The sequence below is a fragment of the Muscardinus avellanarius genome (genome assembly GCF_963383645.1).
Source record: "Muscardinus avellanarius genome assembly, chromosome: 6".
Taxonomy (NCBI): domain Eukaryota; kingdom Metazoa; phylum Chordata; class Mammalia; order Rodentia; family Gliridae; genus Muscardinus; species Muscardinus avellanarius.
The window spans coordinates 75647643-75665294 of record NC_137791.1 but is presented as its reverse complement, the minus strand read 5'-3'; the positions used below and the strand labels follow the sequence as shown (position 1 = coordinate 75665294).

Genomic DNA, 17652 nt, shown 5'->3' with positions numbered 1-17652 from the left:
TCCTTTCTCCATTGATACTGCTATCACCCGTTAAACTGAATCATGATATGATAGCCTAGTAGCACTATGCTTTGCTTCCTTCTGAAGCAAGAGGCTGAGAGGCAGATCTTGGCAAACTCTCAAGCTCTAGACTTGTACTGTCTGGTTATCAGGCGTGGCACTGATGTCAATGAAGTGCAGAAACAAAGAGGTGGTAGTTGACATCCTTTTTCTGAATATCTTCTTCCTTAATGTCACATTTTTTTCTATTATTGTTTTTATTAATTAAAAAAATTTTTATTGGTGCATTGTTATTATACATCTTAATGGGGTACAAGATGGTAGAGTCACACATGCACACATCATTCATTTAGCCCTTCTTCACTCTCCTCCCATTCCCTCCCCCTCCCTCCTCATGTTTGGCTTAGTGATTGACTTTGATATGTTTGTGAATGTACATCATGTACATTAGGCAATTTCCCTCTTTCCCCTTCCCATCCCCCTCAATTAGGTTGCTTTATTATTTTTCATCTATGGTTTCTCCTTCCTCATCTAGAGTTCTTCCTATGACCTTTTTTTACACTAGCTTCTACATATTAGAGAGAGCATCCAATTTCTCACTTTTTGTGACTGACTAATCTCACTAAGCATAATGTTCTCCAGTTCCATTCGTTTCTTCACAAATGATGTAATTTTGTTCTTTTTTATGGATGAGTAAAATTCCAATGTGTACATGTCCCATAGTTTAAAAAAATTTTTTTTTATTGGTGCATTGTAGTTATACATCTTAATGGGGTACAAGATGGTAGAGACATACATGCACACATCACCCAGTTAGCCTGTACCCAATTCCCTCCCCATTCCTTCCCCCTCCCTCCTTCTCATGTTTTCCTTAGTGATTGATATTGATATGTTTGTTAAAGTACCTTATATGCATTAGAGAATTTCCCTTTTCCCCCTTCCCATCCCCTCAGTTAGGTCTCCTTATTTGCTCATCTATAGTATCTTCTTCTTCGTCTAGACTTCCTCCTATGACCCTTTTTCTCCCTAGCTTTCACATATTAGAGAGAGCATCTGATTTCTTACTTTTTGTGACTGACTAATCTCACTAAGCATAATGTTCTCCATTCTCATCCATTTCCCCACTAAAGATGTAATTTTTTTCTTCATGGCTGAGTAAAATTTCATTGTATATACACCCCATAGTTTTGTAATCCATTCATCTGTTGATGAACATCTTGGTTGGTTCCATAGTTTGGCAATGGTGAATTGTAGGGCTATAAACATAGATACTCATGCATTAGTTTAGTAGTTTGGTTTATTCTTTTGGTAGATACCCAGAAGTGGTATTCTGTGTCATATGGTAGGTTCATTCCCATTCTTCTGAGAATCCTCCATACTGTTTTTCAAAATGGTTGCACTAATTTGCAGTCCCACTAACAGTGTATTAGAGTTCCTACTTTTCCACATCCTTGCCAGCATTTGTTGCTGTTTGTGTTTTGAATGATTGCCATTCTAATTTGAATTAGGTGAAATCTCAGGGTAGTTTTGATTTGCATCTCTCTGATTGGTAATGATGTTGAGCATTTTTTTTTATACATTTATTGGCCATTTGAATTTTTTCTTTTGTGAAGTGTCTATTTAGTTCACTTCCCTTTTTTTGACTGGATTTTTTCTTAGCATTGAGTTTTTGAGTTTCTTGTATATTCTAGATATCAGTCCTCTATCAGAGGAATAGTTGGCAAAAATCTTCTCCCATTCTGTTGGCTCTCTGTTAAGATTCTTGATAGTTTCCTTCGCTGTACAGAAGCTCTTCAGTTTCATGAAATCCCACATATTGATTCACCTTTTGGCTTCTTGTGCCTTTGGGGTCTTGTGAGGAAGTTTTTTACCTGTGTCTGTATGTTGAAGTGTTGGACCTATGCCCTCTTCAAGGAGCTTCAAGGTCTCTGGTGTGATATCCAAGTCTCTGATCCATCTTGAATTGACTCTTGTGCGGAGTGAGAAAATAGAGTTTTTATCCATTTTTTTGCATATGGTTAACCAATTTTGCCAACACCATTTGTTGAAGAGGCTATCTTTTTTTCAGTGTATGTTTTTGGCCCCTTTGTCAAAAATTAATTGGCTGTAAGTGTGCAGTTTTGTTTCTGAGTCTTCAGTTTTGCTCTATTGGTCTGAGTCTGTTTTCATGCCAATACCATGCTGTTTTTTTTTTTTTCTTTTTTGTCTGTTTGTTTATTTTTGCAGTACTGGAGATGGAACCCAGGTTCATTCTACTCTGAGCTACACCCCCATTCCTATTTTTTGTTCTTTATTTTTGAAACAGGGTCTCACTGAGTTGCAAAGGACCTCACTAAGTAGCTGAGGCTGTCCGTGGACTGTGATTCTCTTGTTTCAGCCTACCAAATGCTGGGATTACAAGCACACACCATCATGCCTGGCTCTGTTTCCTTTGTTTTTATTACTATGGCTTTGTAGTACAGTTTGAAGTCATGTATTGTGATGCCTCCTGCATGGTTCTTGCTGCTGAGAACAACTTTGGCTATTCTGTTTTTTTTTTTCTCTTTTCTTTTCTTTTTTTGTTACAAATGAATTCAAGGAGTGATTTTTCTATGTCTGTGAGGAATGACCTTGGTAATTTAATAGATATTGTGTTGAATCTGTAGATCACTTTTGGAAGAATGGCCATTTTGATGGTATTTATTTTACCTATCCATGAACAAGGAAGATCTTTCCATCTCCTAAAGTCTTCTTTGATTTCTTTTTTCAATGTTTTATAATTTCTTTGTAGAGGTTACAAAATGTCACATTTTGAAGCTGAAAATGTGGCTCAGAGATAATTAGAATAAGATGTAGAGTGTGGAATATTAATAGTTAAAATGTAGCCAGGTGTGGTGGTGCATGGAGAACTACAAGAGGATCGCAGTTCATGAACACCTTTAGCTACTTAGTGAGGCCCTTTGCAACTCAATGAGACCCTGTTTCAAAATAAAGAATAAAAAATAGGGATGGGGTGTCACTCTGAGGTAGAACTCCCCTGGGTTCCACTCCCAGTACTGCAAAATAAATGTTAAAATGTGTAGAATAGCTGGGCGTGGTGGCGCATGCTTATAATCCTGCGCAGGTTCGAAGCCAGCCGCGCTGGTTTAAGAGACCCTGTTTCCAAATTAAAAAAACAACAATTATAAAGTAGGTCTGGGAGTGTAGCCCAGAGGTAGAAGGATTTCTAGGAACCCCAGTACCACAAAAACAACAACAAAAAAAACCCCCAAAAAATCCACCACAGATTCGAAGCCTGGTGTGGCACATGCCTATAATCCCAGTACTTGGGAGGCTAAGACAGGAGGATCACAGGTTCAAGGACAGTCTCAGCAAGTAGTGAGATTCTCATCAACCTAGGGAGACTCTGTTTCAAAATAAAAATAAAATAGGGCTGGAGGGGGAGCTTGGAGGCAGAATATCCCTGGGTTCAGTCCCTATTACGCCTCCACGGTGCAAATGTTATGTTGTGAAAAGTAGGTCATCTTCCTACCTCTGCCTTTTAACTATCCAATTACAATGGTCTACATTTATAAGTCTACATTTATAAGTTTATGAATTTTTTTGTATAAGTGGCAATGTGCTATTACACTCTTTTACATCTTATTTGCCTTTAATAGTATATGTTGGAAATAGTTTCATGTGTAGCTCTTGTCATTTTTACTATAAAATATTTAATTGTGTGAATGTGCCATAATTTATATAATTATTCCCCTATTGCTACACACATCTCTTTTCAGTCTTTTGCCATTATAGAAATAGAATTATTGGGTCAAAAGATATGACCTTCATAATTTTGATTGATACTACTTAATTGTCTTCATAGATATCTTGGCAATTTATGTCATTACCAGCAGGTTTTATTAGAATGTCTATTTCCACATACTTATTACAGTCAAATTTTTAGATCTTTGCCAATTTGATAGATATAAGTGATATTATGGTTTAATTTGTATTTCTTCCACTATTGAGGTTGTATACAACCTCTTCATCTTTAAGAACATTTAGTTTTTCTTTTTCTTTTGTTACTGAGAGTTGAACGCAGGGACGTTCTACCTCCATGCTATACCCACAGCCCTATTTTTTTTTCTTTTCTCTTTTTTTTTTTTTTCTCATACTATGGTTGGAACCCAGGAGCATTCTACCTTGGAGCTATACACCCAGTCCAATTTTTTATTCTTTATTTTGAAACAAGGTCTCACTAAGTTGCAGAAGGCCTCACTAAGTAACTGAGACTGTGTGTGAACCATGATCCTCCTGTCTCAGCCTCCCAAGTACTGGGATTACATGCATGGGTCACCACCATACCCAAACAGGGTCTTGCTAGGTTGATGAGAGTCTTACTACTTGCTGAGGCTGTCCTTGAAGGTCCTCCTATTTTAGCTTCCCAAGTACTGGGATTACAGGTGTGCAATACCAAGCCTAGTTTAGTTTTTCTTTATTATGAATTTTCTGTTTATGTCTCATTTTTGTTGTTTATGAGTAGGAGCTCTTTATATATTATAAATTAACACAGATCTGTGATTTAACTTCAATTTAATGTTTTAACTTTGATATTAGAAGAATGGACTAAGTGCTGTAGGATTACAGATAAAAGGTCAATTCTACCTGGGGAAGAATAGAGAAAGAAATATTTGACCTAGGTATGGAAAGATAGGTTGAATTTTACAAGGAAACTGAGAGAAAGGTATTTTAGTGGTACAAGGCCTTAAAGTGGATGATACATATATAGATAAAGTGTGATATAATTTGAATATAGGATAAATAGGGTGCCGGCAGAAATAGGCTTCTGTTGAGTGTGAATAGTGCCTGAATTCTGTTTTCTTGCCGAGCAGCCTCAGCTACTTAGTGAGGCCCTCTGCAATTTAGACTCTGTTTCAAAATAAAGAGTAAAAAATAGAGCTAGGAGCCAGGCGTGGTGGCGCACGCTTGTAATCCCCGCACTTGGGAGGCAGAGACAGGAGGATCACGCAGGTTTGAAGCCAGCCGCGTGCGCGCTGGCTTAGGAGACCCTGTTTCCATATAAAAATGTAAAAATAGGTCTGGGAGTGTAGCCCGGAGGTAGAAGGGCTTCCAGGAACCCCAGTACCACCAAAAAAAAAAAAAAAAAAAAAAAAAAATAGAGCTAGGGCTGGGACTGCAGGTGCTGAGGGTGTAGCTAGCTGGGAGGTAGAATGCCTCTGGGTTCAATCCCCAGTTATGAAAAAAAATAAAAAAACTTGGAAGAAAAAAAAGAACTGGCACCAGTTTATATCCCCACCCAGCAGTGAGTGAAGAATGGCCAATTTTACACATTCCTAAGAATCTCAAATATCAGTTTTTATATGTGTCTTCAGTGTATTTCTAGATTACTTCTTTTGCCCATTTTTCTATTGGGCTGTTTGCTTTTTTTTCTGCTTTGTGAAAATATTGTTTATTAGGTATATTAATTATTTTGAGAGTATTTTTTTGAAGATTTAAAGAAGTTTATTAAAAAGATAGAAATACAGAAAATAGAAATACAGCCCCATGCCAAAATGGCATGGGGGGGTGACTCGAAATGAATACACCCGAGTATTTTATCTTTAAAATGTTGTTTTTGTTTACCTAATAGAAAGATTTTTTTATATCTTTCCTAAAATATGCTCTAGTACAATTGTAAAAGTACTTTTCACTAACCTAAAAAGTATAGCATAGGAAATATGCATACCTTAAAAAAACTATGAACATTCATAAGCAGGTGATTTTTTTTTCCTATCTGCCAATGAGAGTTATTTGGCAGCTTGATGAGAATCATAGTATTCATATTTTAGTGGTAGTTTTATTGTTTAGTGTACTGACTGTATGATATGCTAAAATGGCTTTTTTATGGCTTTGTTATTATTACTTAGTCGGGATCTGAGACAGGGCGGTGGGGAGTGTGCTTGCTTTTCCATTTCTGTCATTCTGGATCTCCCCAGTGCTCCATGTATGTGCAAGCATGTATCCCGTATTTCTTAGTAGCACATCCTGATTTTAAAAAAGGCCACTGAGTCATCTGAATCTGGTTCTGTTTCTCTCTTGACAATGGGTTCTTTTTCTTCTTTGTATGTCTCAGAATTTTTTATTGAATGCTGAATACCTTGTGTAGAACAGTAGAGACTGAAGTAAATAGTTTTTATGCCTGCAAATGAGTATTTCTCTGTCAGAGTGTTGATTCAATCTAGGCAAGCGTTTAGCTAGGTTTTGGTTTTGTGGTTACTCTGGTTACCACCAACCTCAACTTTGTACAGTACCTGGTGCTTGGGGTGGGGGCTGGGTTGCAGGAGATTTTTTTCTCAGCTTTCTGCCAGTGCTCAGTTTTCTATTTCCCTGGTGCAGCTGCACCTCTTATTCTCTGCACTCTTGCTCCTCTCTTAGCAGTAGCTGCTGTTGTTAGTACTCAGGGGTTGCCAGGCTGATGACGGGTAGCAGGAGGCATCCTCTTTGCTCCAGAGCCACTTAGCCTTCACTAGGCCCAGTGCACTGGAGAGCGGGGTTCTCAGCTTTACCGCCCCTTCTCCCTGTGCCCTGTGGTGTGGCTCTCTCAGGTCCAGAGGATAGTGTTGCTGGCCTTTTGCAGCTGTATTGATATGGGATACTGGCTTCAGGGCTGCTTCTCACCCTGTTCTCAGGGGTAGTAGTTTTTTTGTGTGTCTTTTTCTTCTTTCTGTCCCTCAAACACAATGTGTGTTTCTGGCCCTTTTCTTCCTGCCTGCACTCTGGGAAGTTTTTCTAGTCTCCAGACCTCTCTTCTCTTTCCTGGAAACACCTGGTAGAAGTGTGGAAAAGGGCCTTTAGCTTGATTTTAAACTCTCCAGGATTTATATTGTCATGCTAATCCTAAATTTTTTTCTGACCTGCTTACCTTTGTCAAATGCTCTATGACAGAGACCTGAGTGAAGGTGGGAATGGGGGTAGGGCTTACTCTTCTTAGAATTTAGGCAACTTGGTTTTCTGCAGTCTTAGTTCTGTAATCTCAACTCTGTGGTGGGATCAAGAAAAGCTGTGATTTTTATCTAGCTTTTTTCTTGTTAATGCTCTTTCCAGCTTTTACATTTTATTTATTTATTTATTTATTTATTTATTTATTTATTTTTGGTGGTACTGGGGTTCCTGGAAGCCCTTCTACCTCCGGGCTACACTCCCAGACCTATTTTTTTTAAATATATTTTTATTTGGAAACAGGGTCTCTTAAGCCAGCGCTGCTGGCTTTGAACCTGCGCGATCCTTCTTTCTCCACCTCCCAAGCATGGGGATTACAAGCGTGTGCCACCACGCCTGGCCAGCTTTTACATTTTAAGCAGAAGCAGACCTGTATGCATTTAGTTTTATTTGTTTTTGTATTAGGGCTTAAACACAGGTACATTCTACCTCTGAGCTATACCTACAGCCCTTTTTATTTTGAGAATACAGCCCTTTTTTTTTTTTTTTGATATAGGGTCTTACTAAGTTGCTAAGGCTAACCTTGAATCTGTCATCCTCCTGTCTCAGCTTCCCAAGTACTGAGATTGTAGGCATGCAACACCATACCCAGCTATAGGTAATGAATAAATCAGCATCTGAATTGTTAGTGAATTTATTTCATTAATATACCCTAGTCATTTCCTGGTAGTTCCATTTAGTTTAGCTTACAGAGATAACATTTGCTTCTTCCACTAACCCTAAATTCCTCAACACAAAGAATTCTTCAACTGGATTGGTTTCTTGGGTCAAAGATGTTCAGAAGACTTGAAATGAACTTTTATTATAGTACTTAATTTTTAACTTGTTTTCATAACTTGTTTTATTGATCCTAGCCATGGAATTATTTTTGCTTTGAAAAATATTTTAAAGCCGGCTGTGATGATGTATACTTGTAATCCCAGTACTTGGGAGGCTGAGACAGGAGGATCTCAGGTTTTTGGCCAGCCTTAGCTGCTTAGTGAAATCCTGTTTCAAAATAAGAAATAAGAAATAGGGCAGGGGGTGTAGCTTGGAAGTAGAATGCCCCGGGTTCCATCCCCAGTACCATAAAAATTTTTTTTTTTTAAATATTGGAGTTGTTGGGACAGAAGAGGCAGGGAGAGAGTTATTGGCTAAGTACAATTTCTTATGACTCATTTAATCTGTGCGGTTTAGTTACCCAGGTAACTGCAGTTAAATTCTGTTTTCCTGGATTCAGACTGCCAGGTGTTTCTACTGTACCTTCCCCCAAACACTTAGAATGATTTATTTTATTTATTTTATTCTGAAAATTGCAGGATATAAATCCTTTTGATAGGGCCTTACCTAATTCCATGAACAGCCAGGTTTGGAATATGATTCTTATAAATAAAGAGAGACAGTTTTTTGGAGGGCTGTGGAAAACAGGCAGTGGATCTGTGAGATTAGTTATCATTGAAGGAGTTTGTTCAATTACAGTTTTTTAACTATTTGAATATTGCATTTTCTCTTCTCCTTTTTAAACTTGTGCTAGGCTTGAACCCAGGGCCTCATGCACCACTGAGCTGTACCCCAAGCTAAATGCTTTTCCTGAGAGTCTTATTTGATGTGTTATAATGATGTTATAGTATACTTTTGGTTTTGTTTTTGCTAAAGCTGTGTTCTGTTTGAAACTTAAAAATGTTTTTACTGAATCACCTCAAATATTTTGTGAAACAAGGTCCAAAGCATAAATAAATTGCTGTATAACCATCTTGGTCTCATTATCTATCAGATATTTTTTGATTTTTGAAAAACTTTATCAATTTTTTTGCAGTACTGAGGATTATTGAACCCAGGGGCATTCTACCTTTGAGTTATACCCCCAGTCCTATTTTTTATTCTTTATTTTAAAGCAGAGTCTCACTAAGTTGTAGGGGCTCACTAAGTAGCTGAGGCTGGCCGAAACCTGTGATCCTCCTGTCTCAGCTTCCCAAGTACTGGGTTGCAAGTATGCACTACAGACTCCTGGCTGAAAATCATTATTAATTTTAAAAGTCACATTTTAGCCTTTGGAGATTTACAAATTAATTGCAGATTAAATGTACCAATTCAAGTATGACTGAAAATTTAGTAGTGGAATCAGCATTTATATTAAAGCAAGTCTGGAGGCCACAACTAGAACATTTTGTTTATTTTAAAAAAGGAGGCTTTATTCCTAAAACAGGTTTCCCAGTCTCTTCTTCTTGTCTTCACTGCTCCTTTTCTAAATATAAGGCAAAAATGTGGTTTCTCTAGTTCGGAAGGTTGGAGTACTTCCAAGGTATCTATTAAGACATGTTACATCTGTCCACTTGGGCACTTGTGTAGACTTGACGTCAGTCCAAAGGTACACCTGCGCCCCATTATCTGCCATTCTGTTGAATTGCTCATTACCTGGGAGGATACTATTATTAGTGATAGTAATAAGGATTTATTGAGTGCTACACGTGAGACTGGAATTATATGTTAGATTGGTTTGAAATTTTTTTTTAAAAAAGCTGTTTACTATCATTCCTTTGACATAAATTTTATAGGACTCCATTTTATGTTATTGTTATGGCAAATTACCACAAACTTTGAGGTTTAAAACAACATTTTTTTAAAGTTTTTATTTTGTAGTTCTGTAGTCAGAAGTCTTACATGGTACAGTACATTAAAATTGAGGCATTGGCAATTCTTGACCACAGGCTTCAGGGGATAATCCAAAATTACTTTCCTTTCCCAGCTTTGCGACGCTACACACATTCCCTGGCTCATGCTCCCTTCTTCCATCTTCAAACCAACAGCAGCCTGATCCCATTCGTGCTTGAATTTCTTCAGTGCCATCTTCCCGTTTCTGTCTGATGCAGCTGGGGAAGGAGAAAGGCTCTCCTTTTTAAGGACTGGTGTTATGAGTGGGCCCACAAGGATGATTCTAGGATAATCCCTTCATATTGAGATCTTTAACCACAATCACATCTTCAAAGTCCTTTTTACCATGTAAAATAACTATTCATACATTCTAAAAATTATATGTATATCTTTGGAGCTGTGTTCTGCATACCACAGAACTCAAATTACTTCTTTTTTTTTTGAGGTACTGGGGATGGAACTCGGGCATTTTACCTCCGTGCTATACCCCCAGCCCTATTTTTTATTCTTTATTTGGAAACAGGGTCTCACTAACTTGCGGAGGGCCTCACTAAGTAGCTGAGGCTGGTCACAAACCTGCTTAGCCTCCCAAGTACTGAGATTGCAAGCATGTGCCACTACGCTCAGCTCCAAATTATTTCTAGAATGCTACTTACTAATTTAAAACGTGTGTGTGTGTGTGTGTGTGTGTGTGTGTGTGTGTGTGTGTGTGTGTTACTGGGGATGGAATCCCGGGGCATTCTACCTCCCAGCTATACCCTCAGCCCTTTTTATTTTTATTTTTTAAAACAGGGTCTCATTGAGTTGCAAAGGGCCTCACTAAGTAGCTGAGGCTGTCTGCGAACCATGATCCTCCTGTTTCAGCATCCCAAATGCTGGGATTACGAGTGTGTGCCACCACACCTGGCTTAATTTAAAACTTTTATGGTTTAAATTAATGCTGAAAAAATGATATCATGTCTAGTTCTGTCTTTCTTCCATTCTCCTCTTACCTCCAATTACCATTCGACAAAATTTTTTAGGTATTTTATGAATAAATTAGCCCGTTAGCTTTGCCATGTAACACGCCTCCCCATAATTTGTGGTCACATCTCCCCCACGTCTGTGGGGCAGCTGACTCATGCTGAGTTCAGGTAAGCGTCTCAGGCCTTTGGGTTTGCTATGTATCTGTGAGTTTGTAAGTTAGCTGAGCATTGTCTAATCTAGTTTGAGGTTTGTGGGGGCAGCTTTGTTCTGCATGTCTTTCTTCCTCCCACCTTTGGGCTAGCCTAGACTTGCTCTTTTTACTAAAATGGCAGAAATACAACTTAGTGAGCCGGGCGTGGTGGTGCACTCTTGTAATCCCCGCGCTTGGGAGGCAGAGACAGGAGGATCACGCAGGTTTGAAGCCAGCCGCGCACGCTGGCTTAGGAAACCCTGTTTCCAAATAAAAATAAAAATGTAAAAATAGGTCTGGGAGTGTAGCCCGGAGGTAGAAGGGCTTCCAGGAACCCCAGTACCACCAAAAAAAAAAGAAAGAAAGAAAGAAAGAAAAAAGAAATACAACTCAGTGAAAATAAATGAAGCCTCTTCTGGCCTAAACTTTGAGCAGGGTAACTCACCTCTACTCTATCCTGTCAGCTCAAAGTAGTCACATGGGCAAGTCAAGGGGATGGGAGATATATTCTCCTCTGTTTGTACCTCCTTTACCAGAAACCTGTTTTGCTTTATTTCTGGTATTGGTAAATGATACTATTATATGCCTATTCACTCAAACCAGAAACTTAAAAAGCATTTTAGTATTTTCCTTCTCCTTTCCCTATTTTCAGTATTTACCTTGAGTTTTCTATTCTCATTTTTTTGGGGGGGGTGGTTTTTTTTTTTTTTGGTGGATGGAACCCTTCTACCTCCGGGCTACACTCCCAGACCTATTTTATATTTTATTTGGAAACAGGGTCTCTTAAACAAGCAAGACTGGCTTCGAACCTGCGCGGTCCTCTTGTCTCTGCCTCTCCACCTCCCAAGTGCGGGGATTTACAAGCGTGTGCCACCATGCCTGGCTCTACGCTCATTTTTTTTTCTAGCCTTATTACCATCACCATTCTCATTCAGGCTTTCATATTTCCATATTTCTTCGAGAAGAAAGAGAGATTTCCAGTTATTGGGAAGCTGAGACAGGAGGATTGCAGGTTTGAGGCAGCTTCAGCAGACTCTGTTTCAAAATAAAAAAATAAAAAGGATGGGTGTTGCTTGGAGTTAGAATGCCCCAGCTGGGCTTGGTGGTGCGTACTTGTAATCCCAGCATTTGGGAGGCTGAGACAGGAGGATCACGGTTCATGGACAGCCTCAGCTACTTAGTGAGGTCCTTTGCAACTCAGTGAGATCCTGTTTCAAAAATAAAGAATAAAAAATAGGTCTGGAGTGTAGCTTGGAGGTAGAATGCCCCTGAATTCCATCCCCAGTACTGCAAAAAAAAAAAAAAAAAAAAAAAGAAAAAAAGAAAGAAAAAAGCAAGCAAGCAAGCAAGCAAGCCTCTAGGTTCAATTCCCAGTACTATAAAGAAGAAGAAGAAGAAAAAAAGGGGGGCAAGGGGAGGAGAAACAAAGAAAATTTTTAATTGTGTCCAATTTTACTTCCTTCAGATCCATCTCATTGCAGTCAGAATTGAAATTCAGATATCATACCTCCTATTCATCAGCTTCTCTTCACTTCTAGAGGAGGCCCTTTGTGATCTGGATTTCCCAACTGTCATGAATGAGCTTTGTTATTAATGTAAATCATACACATTTGTGTCTTTCTCCAAAATCAGAGCTCATTGAATAACAGTAAATTCACAAGCTATACCACTTTTTTGGTTGCTTTTTTTTTCCCCTTTATTTTATGTATGGTACTGGGGGGGGGGGGCGGAGGCCCAGGGGCCTTTCTACTTCCAGGCTATACTCCCAGACCTAGTTTATACTTTATTTGGAAACAGGGTCTCACTAAGTCGCTGAGAGCCTCACTAAGTAGCTGAGGCTGGCTTCGAACCCGTGCAATCCTCCTGTCTCAGCCTCCCAAGCGCAGGGATTACAAGCGTGCACCACCACGCCCAGCTTGTTGTTGGTTGCTTTTTAACCAAGTAGTCCTGGTTCACTTGGTGTCATGACTTGAGGCAATCTCATGTTCTTTTATTAAAATCTTAATTCCTAATATCTATAACACTAAAATCACATATCACACTTCACACAATTTTATAGGTGAACATATATATTTGCATGTATATATGTATATATGTTAAAGAAATGTCTTTGTGTTGTATGTTATAAAAAAGCTAAGAAAGGGGAGGCTGAACTGGGAACAAAGGCAGAAGGCAGATAGGGATTTAGAGTTACCGTGGTGGTCATGAAGCAGTCCAGCAGATTTGTCAAGACCAGGTCCAGACAAAGCAGTTTCAGAGTGTCTGCTTGGAGTGTCAGTTGGAATGTCAGCTGCAGGTGTCAGCGTGGAATGAGTCTTGTGTTATCCTCACAGGCAGGAGAAACCAGACTGGGCTAAGCCTGGGATAGAGTTGCAGGTTTGTCCTTATTGGTGATTTTTCTGGGCAAGGCTTGTGATGGGTCTGTGTGCCACCATGACCAGTGTTGGGGTACTTCTCCTTTTATGGGTCTCTGTTGAGGAGGCTATGTCATTGGGTGGTCTAGTGTGTTGATAAGCTCATGAGTCTAGTTTTTTGATAGAGTTGGCACACCCATGCATCCATGTATTACTGATATAATTTGATAAGTTCACAGGTTTATTAGTATGATTAACTTATCAGTTTGTGCCTTATGGTTGTGTTATACAGATGGTGATTGTTTACTTGTACAAATAAAGTGCAAAGTCATTCTACTTTAGCCCTTGTTCCCAAAATGGAGTAACTCATGGCAAACTACTGCTTTACAAAATGTAGTAATGTAGGACAGCAGCCTGGGAACTGCTGTTCTCTGCAAGATGGAGTAATTCAGGGCTAGGGAGTGCTGTTCTCTGTAAAATGGAATAATGCAGGGCTGGGCGTAGCCTGGAGACTGCTATCTTCTACAAAATGGAGTAATGCAGGGCAAGGCACACCTGCCCTCCACACCAACCTTTCACTATTGTCTGCCTTCTCTTTTAGTCTCTTAGTTCAAAAGTTTACAGCAAATCCGTCAGGAGGCCAAATCTTATCTACCGCCCAGTTTTGTGCAATTTGTGACCTGAGAATGATTTTTATAGTTTTCAATGATTGACATATATAATAATAGCCTGTAATACCTAAAAATTATGAAATTCAAATTCAGTGTCTATAAATAAAGTTTTATTGGAACATAGTTATGCTCATTCATTTATATATTGCCTACGGCTGCTTTTGTACTAGAATGGCAGAATTGAGTCATTGCAACAGAGACCATACAATTCATAAAGCCAAAACACTTACTCTCTGGTTGTTTACTGGAAAAATTTGCTAACTTCTACTAGTCATATAGAACTTTTCACTTCATTACTCAATACTTTTTTTCTTTGCTGCTGGAATTGAACCCAGGGATGTTCTGCTGCCAAACTATGGCCTCAGCTTTTTCTTATGTTTTGTTTTGAAACAGATTCTTACTAAGTGGCTGAAGGTCTCACTGCATTTGTGAGGCCATCCTTAAGCCTGTGATCCTATCTTGGCCTAGGATTATAGGCGTGCACCACCATGCCCATCTCTGCTGACTTCTTTTTTATTATGTTTTTCTTTGCTTGGCTATTTTTTTATCTCGGTGTTATTAGGCATAATTTACATATTATACTATTCATACACTTAATGTTTACAGCTCAATGGTTTTTAGTATATTCATAGTTTTGCAATCAGAACAATCAGTTTCACTTAGAATATTTTCATTATTCTCCCCAAAGGCCCCACCCCATTAAGAGTTACTTTCCATTCCCCAACCCTTCATGTAGCCCTAGACAATCACTAAATCTATGTGTAGTCTCTATAGATTTGCCTTTTCTTGATGTTTTGTATGAATGGAATAATATACTGTGTGGTCTTTGGTGACTGGTTTCTTTCACTTGGCATCATGGTTTTAAGGTTCATCCATGTCTTAGCATGTATCAGTACTTCATTCCTTTTTGTTATGGATTAATATCCTATCATAGTTATATCACATTTTATTTATTCAATTTTTAGTTTATGGACATTTGGGTTGTTTGTTCCTTTTTTTATTTTTTGATGGTACTGGGGATTGAACCCAGGGGCATTCTACTCCTGAACTACTTCCCTAGCCCTAATTTATTTGAAACAGGGTCTTGCTAAGTTGTTGAGAGTCTTGCCACTTGCTGAGGCTGTTCTCGAACCTGGTATCCTCTTGTCTCAGCCTCCCATGTACTAGGATTACAGGCATGTGCGATCACATTCAGCTTCTTTTGGCTATTAATGAATAATGCTGCTAGAAACATTTATGTACAAGTTTTGTTAACAAGCGTTTTACATTTCTTTTGGTATTCATCCAGGCAAACTTTTTTATTTTTTAATAATTGACTATGGGTTCATCTCTTCTAGAACTCTTCCTTACCCTCTTAGACTGGATTAAGTGTCTTTCTGTGAGATCATGATAACAGTCTCAGTATTTCACATTATATTGAAATTATCTGTTTGTACATCTGTCTCCTCAGGAAGTTTCTGGAGAGAAGTAATGCTTTATTTAATTTCTGCTGACTATAAACAGTAGAAAAGTTCACTTAATATTTGTTGAATAAGAAAAATTGTAAAGCAATCTAGGCTTTTGATTAAAATGAACTGTTTTTTGTTATTTTTCTGTCTTATGTATATTACCATTTAAAAAACATTTCTTAAGCCAGGTGGTGCATACGTGTAATCCCAGTACTTGGGAAGCTGAGACAGGAGGATAGCAGGTTTGCGGCCAGCCTTAGAGGCCCTGTTTCCAAGTAAAAGAATAAAGTAGGGCTGGGGATGCAGCTCAGAGGTAGAATGTTTCTGGTTTCAATCCCCAGTACCCCTTCCCCCACAAAATAAATACAAACCCTTCTTAAAATGCACACTAATAAAACCGATATTGCTGACTTATCTTTTTTTAAGGCCTGCAAAGAAAACAAAAAAAGGTGCCAAAGAAAAAACATCAGATGACCAGAAGGATGAGATAGAAAAAATAAAGTCGTACGTCTACATGGAAGGCGAACCTGAAGACGATGTCTATTTAAAACGCTTATATCCGAGGCAGATATATGAGGTGGAGAAAGCTATAAACTTACTTAAGAAATATCAAGTCCTGGACTTCACTAACCCAAGGCAAGGGGTATATCTTGATTTGACATTGGATATGGCACTGGGGAAAAAGGTATGTAGACCACTTAATATGAGTTTATTTGCAAACAGTGGCTGTATGAATTGAGGTTTTTAATTTTTAAAATTCTTGCCTCCCATAATAATTTTTAGAAAATCTCATGCTTTTTCTATATTTAACCATAAAAAAATGTTTCTTGTTTTGTTGTTGGTAGTAGTGATTGAACCCAGCCTTCTATACCTCCAGCCATTTTCACTCTTTATTTTGAAACAAAGTCTTGCTAAGTTGCTGAGGCTGGCCTCCAACCTACGATCCTCCTGTCTTATCCTTCCAAGTACTTGGAATATAGTATTGTGTCACCATGCTGGCTCATGAAAAAAAAAAAAAGTCTTAAAAACACTTTCCAAATATAAATTATGTTCAAAACACTCTGGAGAGTTGACAAATACATATCTCCCTCTCTTATGAAGAATTACTAGTATACATTTCAACAAAAGTCATGTTAAAATTGAAATATTTTTGGGAAATGACTTAAGTTGCCTGGATGTCATGTTTATTCTTGTAAATGTTTATTCTTTGTAAATACCTTTGGATTAGCTCAAAGGTATTCCTTTGAGTCCTAGGTTTAAGACTTAAGTTTGCTTGGGTGGGATACCAAAGTCCTCGGTCTTGTTTTAATCAGAACCTTTCTGCTATATTTGCTTATATACTGGATTTCTTCAGAAGAGTATCGTTTATAAAACTCTAAAAGGGAGAAAAACTCTAGAGTAGTATTCAGGTCTGTTACAGCCTTAAAATTTGTAAGCTTCTCACTTAAGAAATCTATGTTTTTGAAAGCCGGATGTGGTGGCGCATGCTCATAATCCCAGCATTCAGGAGGCTGAGACTGGAGGATCATGGTTCGTGGACAGCCTCAGCTACATAGTGAGGCCCTCTGCAACTGAGTGAGACCCTGTTTCAAAATAAAGAATAAAAAATAGGGCAGGGGGTGTATCTCAGAGGTAGAATGCCCATGGGTTCCATCCCCAGACCCACAAGGTCTCATTGAATTGCAAAAGGCCTCACTAAGTAGCTAGGGCTGTTCTCAAACTGCATTTCTCTTGTCTCAGCCTCCAGAATGCTGGGATTACAAATATGCACTACCACTCCCAGCTGTGAAATAATATTTTATAAAAATCAGACTTCCGGGAAGATGGCGACCGAGAAAAGCGGGGCTTAAAGCCCCGCTAACAACCAATCTCCATTACCACAAAATCAGCGCCTTTCATAGCCAGAAAACACCATCACCAGAAAAACAAAAAAATCACCAGGCTCCAGAGAGAAAGCGGACTGAGAACAGAGCTCAGAGCCACAGAGGAGATACACCGGCCTCACGCCTGAGGACGCGGCAGCAGCACCATACTGCTGGCGGCAGCGGCGAGTTCACCGGACGGCTACAGCAAGCCGAGGTGAGCCGCTGCGGAACAGCCAAGCGGGATTTCTCGGCACAGGGAGCATCTAAAGCTCCCAGTGGCTGAGCTCAGCACACGCTGCAGAGACTCAGAGTGGAACTCAAAACCAAGAAGAAATAAGCCAGCCTCACGACCGAGGGCGTAGCAGCGGCGCCATATTGCCACCGGCGGCAGCAGCAGTGAATTCACCGAGTCCAGTACAGCTACATCTGCGAACTCAAGAACAGTGAGTCAAATTGCGGGCCCCAGAGGAGAAATCCCAGTACAGTACTCCCTGGGACTTGACCCAGTGGGGGAGGGGCGGTGGCAGAGATATCACACCATAGGAGAACGTGCAACCTGGCACCCCC

General features: G+C 39.2%; 1 protein-coding gene across 1 annotated transcript in view; it reads left to right on the top strand.

Moving 5' to 3' along the window:
* MRPL1 (mitochondrial ribosomal protein L1) overlaps nt 1-17652 on the top strand; it is a gene marked incomplete at both ends in the record, with an annotated part of 102239 nt that overhangs the window by 9911 nt on the left and 74676 nt on the right. The window contains one exon of the mRNA XM_080697215.1: nt 15647-15905. Coding sequence (XP_080553341.1) covers nt 15647-15905 — 259 coding nt within the window. The remainder of the gene's footprint in view (nt 1-15646; nt 15906-17652) is intronic.